Source organism: Micromesistius poutassou (genome assembly GCF_964030765.1).
Source record: "Micromesistius poutassou genome assembly, chromosome: 4".
NCBI lineage: Eukaryota > Metazoa > Chordata > Actinopteri > Gadiformes > Gadidae > Micromesistius > Micromesistius poutassou.
In genome coordinates, this window is record NC_140274.1 from 8,349,502 (window position 1) to 8,364,060 (window position 14,559).

The 14,559-nt window shown below is 47.5% G+C and overlaps 1 protein-coding gene across 1 annotated transcript in view; it reads left to right on the plus strand.

Annotated features, from left to right (window-relative positions):
- igsf11 (immunoglobulin superfamily member 11) overlaps positions 1–14,559 on the plus strand; it is a 92,368-nt gene that overhangs the window by 19,000 nt on the left and 58,809 nt on the right. The window contains exon 2 of the mRNA XM_084467515.1: positions 3,653–3,682. Within this exon, the coding sequence (XP_084323641.1) occupies positions 3,653–3,682 (30 nt within the window). The remainder of the gene's footprint in view (positions 1–3,652; positions 3,683–14,559) is intronic.

Below are 14,559 nucleotides of genomic sequence, written 5' to 3' on the forward strand. Positions count from 1 at the left end.
GAGAGAGAGGGAGGGAGAGAGGGAGGGAGAGGGAGATAGAGACAGAGAGAGAGAGGGTGAGAGAGGATGGGGGTGTGTCTGACGTGGTAGGTGGGAGGGTGGCAGAACGGGAGGGTGGGGTGGCATACACTTAGACTGTGATGCTGGGGGGGGGGGTGTAGCCGGGGCGCCTCGGTCTCCATGGCAACTGACATTCTCTTGAAGGTGCTCCGTGCTTGGCAGTTAGCGATGATTGTTGTGCGCGGGTAATGGCTGAGAATTCTCTGAAAAGTGCCTCTGAGGCAGGGAGTCGTTTCAAACAGGCCGCACAGTGAATGCTCATGTCACATGACGCATAAATCAGGCAGGTGGAGAGAGAGGGTGGGGTCAAGGGGTCAATGGCATTTAGACTGGAAAGATGTCCCCTGTTATCTCTGTCTAATGTGTTTGTGTGGGTTTGGAAAAAGAAAATGACAAAAGTCATTTCATAATAACGAAACATAATGCGTGTTGCAGTAACATTGCTTTACTATTGCAACAACACCTCATCAGTAGGTCTCAACCAGACCGACAGACAGACAAAAGAACTGAATTGTTGTAAGTGTTCTTTTTCATCCCTGGTCATTTCTTTCCCTCCCCTCACGATTTCCCACAATCCCTTGCTCCAGCCCATACCGTTTTTTTTCTGTAAAATTGGTCATGGCCTGCTGCGTAGCAAGTGATGGAATGATTTCTGCCCTGCGTCTTGGAGATTGTTCGTATATATTACAGGTGTAGCGTTAGGGCAGCAGAGGTAGGTGTGTGTGTGTGTGTGTGTGTGTGTGTGTGTGTGTGTGTGTGTGTGTGTGTGTGTGTGTGTGTGTGTGTGTGTGTGTGTGTGTGTGTGTGTGTGTGTGTGTGTGTGCATGCGCGACAAACACACGTGCACACTCCCCCGGGACCTTTTATGCGTGCATTACCTGTCAGATAAGAGACACACACAGAAAGCTGGAGATTAAAGTATAAATCGTGTCCACAGGTTTTGTGTGTGTAGTATGCAGCGCTCGGTTACATGTTTCCTAGAGATCTGTCCGTCATCCACGATCGTGTCCCCGTCACACTCACACACCCAATGTTGTTTATTTTGAGAACAACCAAGGACCAACCTTTTCATGCTCCACAACATGCTGGGTTCTCTTTACACAGGGTACGTGATGGGTTTAGTGGAATCTACTATATAACATTGACCTTGATTGGCAGGACATGTCTCACATGCACAATCATGAACCACAGTCACAGATGGGTGTTCTTTCATGTGTGAAATAGAAAGTCTCAATCAAACTACATCCATGGGGTGCAGACTGAGATTTGTACCTTAGATGTATGTTTGTGTGTGTGTGTGTCTGTGTTTGTTTCTTTCTGCAAGCGAGTACAGGAGATCACTATTTTATGCAGGCACATGCAAATTCGGGCTCACAGTCACACAGATGTATTGTACTGGGTGGGTCCGTATGTGGACCCACGTGTATCATGTGTTGTATTCCCAACCTCACCTCAGTGCCTCTTTGTTGTCGATGCTGGTCACCTGTCCACCGAGAACGCTCCTGTTTTGTATCTAGCACGGGAACACAGCATATCGTTTTAACATTTCACTTTACACAGCAAGTCACAAACACGACAACCACAAAAACAGAACAAAATGAATAATAGATTAATTCAGCTCCTTCAACAGCGGGGAACATTCCCATTCTTGTACCTTCACAATGCTCTTTCCTGAAGAAGAACACTGCCTGTGTCAAGCCCTACCCGGTCTGAGGGTTACAGATTTCAAACATGTAGCGTTGCTTAGCAAAATGTCACTGATCAATGCCAGCCAGCCACCGCGGTGCTGCTGGGGAGACTGTCAGAGAGCGAGCGGCGTCTGTCCATGGATGTTCAGACCGACTGGGGTAGCAGAGCTCCCGTCTCTGTGGCTGATATGAGCTCTGTGTGTTGTGCTGCAGCTGCCTCCCAATGGCGGCCGTGCTAGTCGGATGGGCTGTAATTGAGGGGTTTTCAGGGGGAAGATGTGTGTGTGTGATTGTCTGCAATCCATCCATGAGTCTCTGTGTGTGGGGGATTGTGATTGTGTGTGTGTATGTGTGGATCCGTGCATGTGTTTGTGTGTGTGTGTGAGTCTGTGTGCGCATGTGTGGGTGAACATGCATTTCTGTGTTAGTTTGTGTTGTGTACATCTTGGGACAAGCAACCCGTGATGGTGGGCTCCCGGTTGGCAGAATGTGTTGGGGAGGCGTACGAAACATTTATAATCCTGCCTAATTCTTTTGTATGTTTTATTTATGAAGTGGACAGTGGAGAGAGACAGGAAAGAGTGTTAACAAATAGAGGAAGTGACATGTAGCATAGGAACGGTGTAATATTAGGATCATCCGTCAGATCTTGAACTTCAGGCAGACCTAAAATACTTTCCCCCCCCGGGGCCTGAAGACGTGTCGCCTGATGTACTAGATCTGATGCTATCCTAATATGTACCCCCCACAGGGGACGGAGGTGGGAATCGAACCCAGTCACTACAAGGCGTGTTGCCTACGTGGATGGCACACTTATCGAGTAGAGCCACCAGGCCTGCCCCGCTGAATTCATTATTAATCGCGCAATACGCCAGCAATGATCTGAATAGGGCTAAGCTAACAATAGCCCATCGCACTCGGTGGAAAGAGAACATTGTGACTTTTATGTGTGACTTATAGTCTGAAGTATAAAAAGGTGGCTGCTCTCTTCACACTGGAGGCTGTGGGAGTTATTGCCCTAAAGCGCTACAGGGTGAGAGAGGATGCCGCAGCCGGCCCTGAGCACCACCACGCTCGTGCCACGGTGCTGGGGTGTGTCCATCTGAGGGGAGGTGAAGTCGGGGAGTTCCATCGCTGCCAATAATAATGACCTGACCCTAACCGTATTGTCTTTTGGAAAACCATTGATCTGCCCTCATCCAGCGAGAGAGAGAGAGAGAGAGAGAGAGAGAGAGAGAGAGAGAGAGAGAGAGAGAGAGAGAGAGAGAGAGAGAGAGAGAGAGAGAGAGAGAGAGAGAGAGAGAGAGAGAGAGAGAGAGAGAGAGAGAGAGAGAGAGAGAGAGAGAGAGAGAGAGAGAGAGAGAGAGAGATGTATGATGAGAGTAATGGATGTGCTCTATGTATATAGCATGACAATTGTGCTGTGCGCAGTAAAGTGTGGCATGTGCTTTCGAGCACGTTGTGCTGGCTGCGCCTATGTTGATGATATAGATCCGTGGGCAATAATAATTCTGTGCCAAGAGCAGGATATAACCAACTGTTCCCACATCCTGGGGGATAGATGATTGATGACTAACACACACGTGCACACACACACACTCTACTGGTCAATACATGTCCCCGCCTAACGCTGATGCGGTGGCTTGAATGTACTAACAATTAGTACCTTTTCAGGGAACATAAAAACAGGCCTTGAGTGGCACGGCTCAATAGACAATTACAGGCCCTCTCCCCCCTAGGAACGGAGTCATTCTGCCAATTCACTCCGTCCAAAGGAGAATAGCAGCGCTGTCGATTTTCTTTTCAGATTGCTCCGTCACTAGGGTGTCCGACTAACAGTCTTTTGTCATTGTGTGTGTTCGACCACAGCCATGTTGTTAACCTGTACTCTCCTTCTTTCACAGGTTCCAGATTTGATCGGAATACATCAAAAGGTAAAACCAAAACTCTTTTGCGTGCTTATTCGTTGCGTGTCTTAGATTAAACGTGGACACCGACGGGGATGATCTGGTGCGATTGAGCACCTGGTTGATGTGTGGCTGGGTCTCCATGGCTCAGTCAAACTAAAAATGTAAAGCATGTGCAAATCCCAGGGAGACATGTTATTTGTGGACACAATCTCATGCAGTCGCCAATCGCTGCTTCAAATCCCCCTCATCGTCCTCTCCATGTGGGTAAATGAAAAACACGGATGCACACAGGCGTGTGAGCAACCGGATAGGTAAGCTGACATGCTAGCTGGGGAATTGAAACGGCTAGACACACCGTATCTGGCAGTATTCATATGTAGTGTGGATTTTGTTTTTTTGTTCAGAGGAACCAAATACCCTGTTGTATTTTGACACGTTCAAAGTATACACGAATATAACACCGTGTTTGGTGTAGTTGTCCAAATAATGTGTCTGCCATCCGAGCTGCATCTGTCGAGCGATGGAGGGAACTACAGTAGCTGTATGTCTTCTCTGTCTATCCCGGCTCAGATGGCTTCTGTAGAGGTCTGTATCTGCAGCCTTCCCTGCGTGGATCCCAGAGTATTTTAGTCCAGAATAATCCCCTCCATCTGCTGTCTCCTCCACTACGTTGGAGCGCTCAGTATCTCACCCTCTCTCTCTATGTCTCTTTCTCTCTCTCCCTCTCAATTTCCTACTGTCTCTCTCTATGTCTCTCTCTCTCGCTCTCTCTTTCTGTCCATTTATCTCTCTGGCAATATATATATATATATATATATATATCCCTCTCAATCTCTTACAACCTCTCTCTTTGTCTCTCTCTCTCTCTATTGCTCTCTCTTTCTGTCCATTTCCCCCCCCCTCTCTCTCTCTCTCTCTCTCTCTCTCTCTCTCTCTCTCTCTCTCTCTCTCTCTGTTTCTCTCTCTGTCTCTTTCATTCATTCTTTCTTTCTTTCTTTCTGATCCGTCATCCATGGGACTTCTGAAAATGTTTCTTTGAAGGTCACAATATCTCCTGACCGCTGTCCTTTTCTCTATCCTCCCCTCATCCACTTCCTCCCCCATCCTTAACGGACGCCTCCACCCCCCCCCCGCCCTTCCCCTCCTGCCTGACCAATGGTAATCTGGAATCTCCTTCCCTAAAGTCAGATGACGGCCTCTATTCAGACCCCCAGCAGACTGTAAGGCTCCTTGTGTATAAACCCGGCCTGTACTTCTGTACAGTGTGATCAGGCCCCATGTGCCTCGCCCCTGGGGATAATAAAATCACAAAGAATAGCAGACACTGTGGTAAAAACAGACACAATGATTAGTTAGACATCACTAAACGTTGACTGGGGTCATTGTATCCCAGTCAGTGTTGTAGTAGCATCCTCCACAATTTCACCTGTGGGTTTGATGTAACCTAGCGTAACGCTGTGATGCTCACGCATCATCATCGCATAGCTCATGCACACTCCTGCTCATGCAGTCCCACCATTGAAAAAAGATTTTTCCCTTGCAGACCCACATAAAAAAAGGCCTTTGCTTTGCAAGTATATATTAATATATTATAAAATATAAATAAATGATACATTATTATATTAATGTATTATTAATATATGAAGATATTATTATTAATATAGCTCATGAATAATCTGTCAGGCCTCCACCAGCGCCCCTTTGGTGCCCCTCCACCCATCCCCAGCCCTGCCTCGTACCCCTGGGTGCCACCCAGACTGTGGGTCTAAATAGTGTTCTTTGTGGACAGGGAACAGGGAAAAGGCTGCACGGTGACACTGATAGTCAGTGTTTAGTAAGCCAGGGGGGTGGGGGGGGATTACTGCTAATATGAATGAAAGAGTGACATGATTTTGCCTGCCGTTCTATTTCTGAAACCTCACGTGTCTATTATTAGAAACCAGCAGGGCCCAAACGTTCTACTTACCTATGGGTTTGTTCTCCTTTTTTAACCCCCGGCGCGCACACGTCAATTACATCAATGACATGGGAAATAACAGACGTATGACATCAGCGCCTCAATCTCCTGGTTGTCAGTTGTGTACGACACAGGCCAGCATCGGCAGCACACTGCTGGATTAACAATGAATTGGAGTGGATTAGCGTGTGTGTGTGTGTGTGTGTGTGTGTGTGTGTGTGTGTGTGTGTGTGTGTGTGTGTGTGTGTGTGTGTGTGTGTGTGTGTGTGTGTGTGTGTGTGTGTGTGTGTGTGTGTGTGTGTGTGTGTGTGACTTAGAGACCTGATGATAAAAAGGGATGGGCCCTCCTCTGACAGGGGCAAGTGGGTATTATTTGGTAAAGCCGGATACCTTAAACAGATACTCATAATATCCTGAGATCATCACAATTTGGCTTGGCCACTAATAACATCACAGACGCAACACGCGTGCACACACAAACATACACAGGAAGTGAATTGGTATCAGCTTGCTTCCAAATCCATTCCCAATAGGAACCACAGCTCTCTCTCTCTTCTTCTTCTTCTTCTTCTTCTTCTTCTTCTTCTTCTTCTTCTTCTTCTTCTCCCCCTTTCATTCCCACTCTGATGTCACATTTGTTCTTCTGATTGGCTCATTCAGAAATTATTGAATTCCATCAAAATAGGGGTGGCATACACACGGGTTATTGTACTGCCAACCCGTTGTAAACCCAATAAAACCATCTACAATAATGTATTTTACATTGAGTCTCTGTATGGATGTAGAGCCATTGTACCGCGTGGCCATTGTCACACAGCGCTATGATTACCAAGCGCTTAGGTCGGCGTCATGTACTTAAGGTAATGAACACGTTGAGTCTGCCTTCGCCATATTCACACACCCAAAGACGGCCCTAATTGAAATGCTACGAAAGGCAGCTTTAGGGCTAATCAGCTTAGAGATGTAGTCCGCAGTTTCACAGATAATAAAGAGGATCTCAGAGATTCCATCGCGCACACACACACACACACACACACACACACACACACACACACACACACACACACACACACACACACACACACACACACACACACACACACACACACACACACACACACACACCCTCTAATGAACACTCGAGTCTTAAGCTGCTGAGAACAATGAGGAAAAAAGGGCGGGAAGAATGAAAAGAAATAAAAAGAGAGAGAGGAGGGCTGGTATGTGTGGGAATGTGTCTTAGTCACTTAGGCAGTTAAGGCATGCACTTTATTTTAAGAGCTTCATAGGAAGGTTTTGAACAACGTTAATGAGAAAAAAAGGGCAAAAGAGAAATTCTCTGCTGGAAGTGAGGTTTTTTTGGGAACACTTTACAATGGGGTACATTAATTAACCATTACTTTACATTATTTAATGCAGTCAGTCATGCAACAATTGTTTGTGCATTTGATTGCACAGCGTTATCTGTTAGATGTCAGCTGATAAACCACGCATGACTAGTGTACCGCCATAGCAAGCAAACCCCATTTACTGTAACATGAACACCATTAGTAAAACGATTACTAGACCATTAGTTATCTGTAAATAAACAGTGATTTAATGGTTAATTAATGCTTATTACTGCATTCACTAATGTTAATTGATGGTTGATTAATGTAGCCTTATTGGAAAGTCTTGCCAGTCTTTCTCCCTTAGTTTGGAGCGGGGATAATTAGAGGAATACAGAAAAAGAGAGGTACAGAGGTGAAATGTGACTGGAGTGCTAACGCTGACTTTGTATGTTCCCTCATGTCCTCCGTCGTCCACATATGGCAGGAAGTGACAGGATCGTCTGTCTGCTTTCGCCCAATATGTCGTATCTGTATTCTTGCCGATTGAAAGGCTTTCAATCTTTCCTACTGCTTCATCATCTACATGTACCTGTATGCACATTTCATACATTTGATACAGCTGTTATGATGAAATACCACATTTACATTTAAGCATTTGCTCTGAGCTCACCAGCATTGGGTTTTTGAGATAGCTTTTTGCGTTGGAGGTGCCTTTTAATGCCTATTATTCCTTATTTCTCTCATTCTCTTTCATTATTTTTCTCTCTCAATTTTTTTTCTTTCATCTTCTCTCTGTCTCACTTTTTCTGTCACATTCTCTGCCCATTGCCCCCATTCAAATATGCAAAATGTTGAAGAACCTGATGCACACACACTCACTCACACTCTCACACACTCACACACACACATACATACTCGTGTGTGTGTTGCTGTTTATTACTGTGACAGGTCAGCATTCATCTCAAACTAGCACCTCTTTGACATCCTTCCTACTCAAATCACACCATTGGTCGTGAAATCCAAGTACACTACAAGGTCGACACAAGAGCTATAAACACTCCTGCTCCATATAGCCTGGGCCTTGGATGGTGGTTTAGCGAAACCCAACTTTAATCAAATTAAAGGTTGCACGTTGAAACACACACCAGTTGGAATTAGCAGCGCTTGCCTCAGAGCTACTGAGGGGCCAGACCTGAAACCTTGAGCTATTTAAAAGGAGCTGTCCTCTCAGAGAGTTAGAACATTAGAACTATGATCTCAAATCAACTTGTAAGTGCTATGCAGTAGCTCCACCATTCTATTCTATTCTATTCTTTCCATCCTTTTGCAAAGCGCCCACAAGCCAGTAACCTATTTTACTCTGCCGCTCTGCAGACAAAGGTACCTCACCTACAAGCTAATTATTGTGCGCGAGCGAGCAGATGCAAACATCAGTGAGCGAGGAACAGACTATAAGTGCTGGTGCTTTCCTAATCGCTGTAGGTAGAGGAGGTATTAATTGTTTCATCTACAAGTCTGCAAATCGGAGACCTAGTTGCAGTTAGGAGGGGAGAATGATGGATGCAGTCAGTGGCGGTTCAAAGGATGGCATTGTAACGACAGGATACACGTGGCAGTGAGGTGACCTATTGAATCGGCAGTGACAGACACACATTTATTTTTTTAGAGTCTGATCAAATGTTCCAGATGTTGGGAAATGGAACAGTTTTGATTCTAGTGTTGTAGTCCAGAATGGTGCATGGAAACAAGATGATGATTGATTTTGAATTTGCATTCATCAATTATTTACATTGCATTGTTGTTTGTGTTTTCTTGTTCATCAAAGGGCTCAACTTTCCATTTGGAGAGGGAGCTTGACACGAGGCAGACCTTCACAGCGGGTACATTGTTGTCTTCAGTGTGCGAAACAAAATCTTAGATGTGTTCTCTCGTTCGCTGTACAGAGCACAACAAGCCCCGGTTGTCAGAGGGGTGGATTTAGAATGTGCCACGTTTGTGTAATACAATCTGTAAGATACACACACACACACATACACACACACACGCGCACACGCTCTGACTGACTAACTGTCCGTCTGACTGACTGATTGAATGACGCCACACGTTTGACCCAGTTGACTCACTGAGAAAATTCGCGGCAACAAAGGAGGGAGAGCAGAGGAGAATAATTGATTAGAGCGGGACGGGAGGACAGGTGGCCAGATGGAAAACAAATGGAGGCGAGAAAAGGGCGGGGAGACAGGATGTGATGGACAGCCGGCGAAAGTTTATAAAGAAAGTGGGAGACAAAGAAATTAAATGGGTGACCGGTTGCAAGCCAACAGCTCTGTCACTAGAGGGAGAAACAAGATGTTTGTCAAATTTCTCATGTGTCATGAACACCACAGTGGACTGAAGTAACTCATTTACATGAGTTACACCTGCGTTGGGTCGTTGCTGCTTTTCATTTCAATTTCTGGGCCTCGTCAACACGGTGGAATGGGACCCACGTTTGAAACCCTGCTGCATATGTGGACATCAAGGGTGTCTGAGCTTCAGTCAAGGAGCTGACGACTTCCAAGTAAAATAAATGTTTCTGGCACACTAGGTGTGTGTGTGTGTGTGTGTGTGTGTGTGTGTGTGTGTGTGTGTGTGTGTGTGTGTGTGTGTGTGTGTGTGTGTGTGTGTGTGTGTGTGTGTGTGTGTGTGTGTGTGTGTGTGTGTGTGTGTGTGCGCGCATGCGTGCAGTACTACAATTGATTTCCCTATTTGTTTTGGGCCTGATTTAGACAGCTCATGCAATATGTATGACATTATTATAGCAGAGGGGAAATGGCAATAAACATTTGGTCTATTCTGTTATGCATGAGGAAATGAATGGTCAGTAATATGCCTGTCGAGGTTATTTCTTAAGGATAACCGTGGTGGTGGTGTGAGGGAGACGATGGAGTTAGATTTATTTTATGGTTCCATCACTGCTTGGGAGAAGGGATTAATTCTGTCTCTTCTTGGAGAGACAAACACGCTGATAAGTTATTCCATTTCAGCACCTTCCCCTTGAACATTAATGGGAATAACCAAAAGCTTAGGTGCGTTTTCTTCCAATTCTCTTATATAACCGAAATCTGCAACTGTCAAAACTCGACAGGGCCGATTACTGATATGCAAAAAATGCCCTGTTTTCAGATTTCCTTTTTAAAGGTGAGGTCGCCTGGATATATCGGGCTCGCTGGTTAAAGCCTACCATGGATGGATGTCAGGGTAGTTTTAATGATCTCATGCTACATGTATCAGTGTTCCCGCTGACTCGAGCCGCGGCCCGCCTGGCTCCACAACCCGGGTGGGTTCCGCTGCCTAGGCACGACCTTCTGCTTAGTCAGGACCCTCTGCCCAGTCAGGACCCCCTGCTAAGTCAGGACCCCTTGCCTAGTCAGGACCCCCTGCTAAGTCAGGACCCCTTACCTAGTCAGGACCCAGTGCTTAGTCAGGACCCCCTACCTAGTCAGGACCCCCTGCTTAGTGAGGACCCTCTGCTTAGTCAGGACTCCCTGCCTAGTCAGGACCTAGCCCTCACTCTCTCACTCTATGTTCTCTCGCTCTCTTGCTCACTTTCTCTCGCTCCTTCTTTCTCTCTTGATCTCACGTGATCTCTCGATCTCGTTCTCTCCCTCTTGATCTCTCTTGCGCCCCCTTGTTTCAATCCCTGTGTGTGTGTGTGTGTGCGCCTTTGTGTGTGTGTGTGTGTCCTGGTGTGCAGCCAGTCGAATGTCTCCCCTCCATTCTATTTTATCATCTACCAACGCCTGCTCTCATCTTCTAATATCCCCTTCTCTCTCTCTCTCTCTCTCTCTCTCTCTCTCTCTCTCTCTCTCTCTCTCTCTCTCTCTCTCTCTGCCCACTCCTCGCTGCTGTCTTTCATCCTGCTATTCATTCGTCCTCAGAAGTGTCCACAAAGCCAACCTGTGTCCGTGGAGAAAGGAGCTCTGGTTGACTACACAATAACATTAGCTCCTTCAACACCTTCCCGCGGAATGCTGAGTGTGTGTATGCCTGCCTGCCTGTGTGTGTGTGTGTGTGTGTGTGTGTGTGTGCGGTGCGTGTGTGCGTCTAATCCTTTGCGTGGGTGGTGTGCTGCCTGTGCTGTGTGTGCGTAAACCTGTGGTGTGTGTGTGTAGACATGTATTTTGTCTTCTGACTGATCTGGGAGCCAGGTAGTCTGAGCTGTCAGCGCTGAAGAGGCATTGAAGCGGGGTCTCCTCCGCCGCTATGCCGAGCAGGCAGTAATCAGACGGCGGGCTGCCGTGTAATCACTGCTCCGTCCTCCGGGGGCAGGCGACTCTTCCTGGGGAGGGATTGCTCGCACCCCACACACAAACCTACCCAACACACACACACGCACCACACACTTACGCACATGCATACTCACACACACGCATGCAGGACCACACTCACACACACACACACACACACACACACACACACAGCCATCACACAGCCATCACACACGCACGCACACAGGGGTACACACACGCACACGCACACACACACAGCCATCACTCACACACGCACACAGGTGCACACACTCACTCACTAACTCACTCACTTACTCTCACACACACACACACACACAGCCAACACACACAGCCATCAAACACACACACACACACACACACACACACACAGCCAACACACACAGCCATCAAACACACACACACACACACACACACACACACACACACACACACACAGCCATCACACACACACACACACACACACAGCCATCACACAGACGAACGTGCGCACATCCCTTCTCTCTCTGAACCCTCGTCGTTCCTCCCTCCCTCTCCTGCTCCCCCTGAACGCCCCCCCACCTCCCCCCCTCCCCCACTCATCAATCCCTCACTGCTCGCAGCAAAGTAGGGAGAAATGAAGGACGACGAAAAAGCCCAGATGATAGATTACCTGCTATATATAGTTGGTCTTCTGCCGCATTTCTTATTCATCTTTCCGCCTTGCGCCCGCCCGTCCCCGCCCCAGCCCCTCTCCCCTGCTCCGTGGCTGTTGGACACACCTTTGGGGCTTACGCCCGGGTGATGGATATGTCAGGGCCCTGGGCCCATGGTCTCCCTGCCACCATCTTCCAGACCCTGGGGCTCGGTCCACTTTGGTAGGACCCCAGTGACTTCTGTCCCATATAAAATGCACCCCCCCCCCCCTCCCCACTAACCCAATGAAAAGCTCATATAGGGCACAGAGATGACTTGTGTTTGTCTATTTTTAAGGCGCGATAATGTGGCGGAAACCCGGGATGGGGACAGGTCATTGTCCCTCACAACCACCCCGGGACAGGGGGGGGATTATTATTTCACACCCTTGCGGCGCAGTGTATTGACATGTCATTGGTTAGGATTCCCAGAGGGGCGTGACATGGGATCCCACTTCATCTGGGCCAGCAGTCGTCATGGTCAAGTCAAATAAAATAATATACCAATAGAGTGGCTTACTAGTGCCGCCCATGGCTCCGGTACTCATGGAATCGCACTTATCTGTCTGCTGAGAGAGAGACGGATTACCTTGGAGGCCTCTGTAATACTCCCCACCCACCGGCCCATCCCGGCTCGTCCATTCCTCCGCTAAGTGTTGCGATATAATGTGTCACGGGTCAGATTTATGGTCTTCGGGCCCCTGGCGACAATATAGTAAAGTATGGATTAGAACTACATAGAAAGGCTATGGATAATCTTACTCTTTCACTCTCTCTGTTTCTCTCTCCCTGTCTCTGTTTATCGCTCTTTATCTCACTCACTCTGGTGCTCTCTCACCCCCCCTCCTCCTCTATAAGCTTCCCCTCTGTTTGCTGTAAATCATGGGATTTTCATGCGCTGCAGAGATTGATGGTCTGTATTACAAAACCAATATGGTTGTCCTCTGTTGTTATCCTCCCCTTTATCATGGAGGTCGGTGTTTCAGCAGTACCTATTAATATATTCCCTCCTGGTGAAGGGCCGATTCATAAGGCAGCTTTTTAGGTGTCCCGCTTCATTGTTCTGCCGCGTCTTTGGAGACAACCCACAATGCAACTCTCTCCATTGTCCGTCACAGATTTGCATACTGAAACGTCTAAATCTGGAACTAAATTCCAGACAAGCTTAACCTAAAGCTTCATTCTGTCTATAAGAGCATCTGTGCTCAGATTAAAGAGAGCAATCTGAGCAAACAGCAGAGATCATAAAATGCCCCATAAGTGAAATCTGTCCATTTTAAGGGATTTCCATTGTAATGGCCCATTGGCTATAGGCACTGTGGCTGGCCACAAATCTAAATAGCGCACAAAATAGAACTTTATAAAAATAAAATAAATGTAATTAGTCAATAGAAGCCGGTTACCTTCAAAGAAATATAATGTAAATGAACTAAAGCCACTCACGCCTAACACCCACACATGGCGTTACTGCTGCCATCTATGATGTTTCCCTCCTCAACTACAACATGGCTGGCAGTTAATTTAAGTTCCCCCAGTCCCACTCTTTCATGTCCTCCCTCCTGCCTGGGCGGCGTATCATCTGCATATCAGAGGTTTGTCTGTAGTCGCTGCTGTCCGTATCACTAGGAGCCGGGCCCCCTCTCATCACGTTGCCTTTATGTATTCCATTACTGTCTTCAGAGGGAGAAAGAGGATCCGTGGTTATGGGTGATAGTGGGGGGGGGGGTTGGTTGGTGGTGGGTGGGTGGGTGATATTATATCCTTTGGGATGCAATACCTATGCATATATTTCCCTCAAACTCCGGAGCTGGGCACCAGCTGCAGCCCCCCCCACCCCCCTTCCCCCCTGCACCTCCCACTGAAATCAGAAGACAGATTCCAACATTCAAATTGGATTTGTCTTCTTTCTTTTGTTCGCCCGCCTTCCTGCCCTTTCTTCCACTTCCTTCCCGTACTATTCCTATATAACTTCTAGTTTGTATTATTCATTAATAAAAATGTTCTAGGGGGGGGGGGTGGGCTGAGACAAATGGCAGGGCGGAAAGCGTTTCTTTCACTTTCTCTCACGGTGGAGCGTTGGCGCTCCGATGGCCGCGCTGACATTCCACTTAATTTGATTCATTATGGCGGGGGGGACGGGACGGGGACGGTGGGGCGGGGGGGACGTCACGGCGCCCGCGTGCAGGCGGATGTGGGCCAGCGGCGGCCGGCCGGTGCGTCCCAGTGGAGGACGTCACCGCGCCCTCGGGTGAATCCTCTCCTTGGCAAGACGAATGCGTGCCCAACAGGTACTACAGGTCCTTTGTTGTTTCATGTGTGGACCAGCACTCATGACATCAACGGAATATTTGATGCTGGTTGGAAACAAGCGCATCAGGCCAGTTGGGTGTGGGTCACACATTTCTCTCTCTTTCTCTCGCTCTCTCCGTGGGTCTAACCTCTGACACTTGCTGGGCAAGTTGTGCAGCCTTGGGGGATTTTTCTTCAGATGTCCCTCTTTATTTTTATACATGTTTTGGGTTCTCTGATTCACTTGCTTTCTCTCTCTCTCTCTCTCTCCTCTCTGTCTCTGTCTCCTCCTCTATGTCTCTGTCTCCTCGTCTCTGTCTCTGTCTCCTCTCTCTCTCTCTCTCTCTCTCTCTCTCTCTCT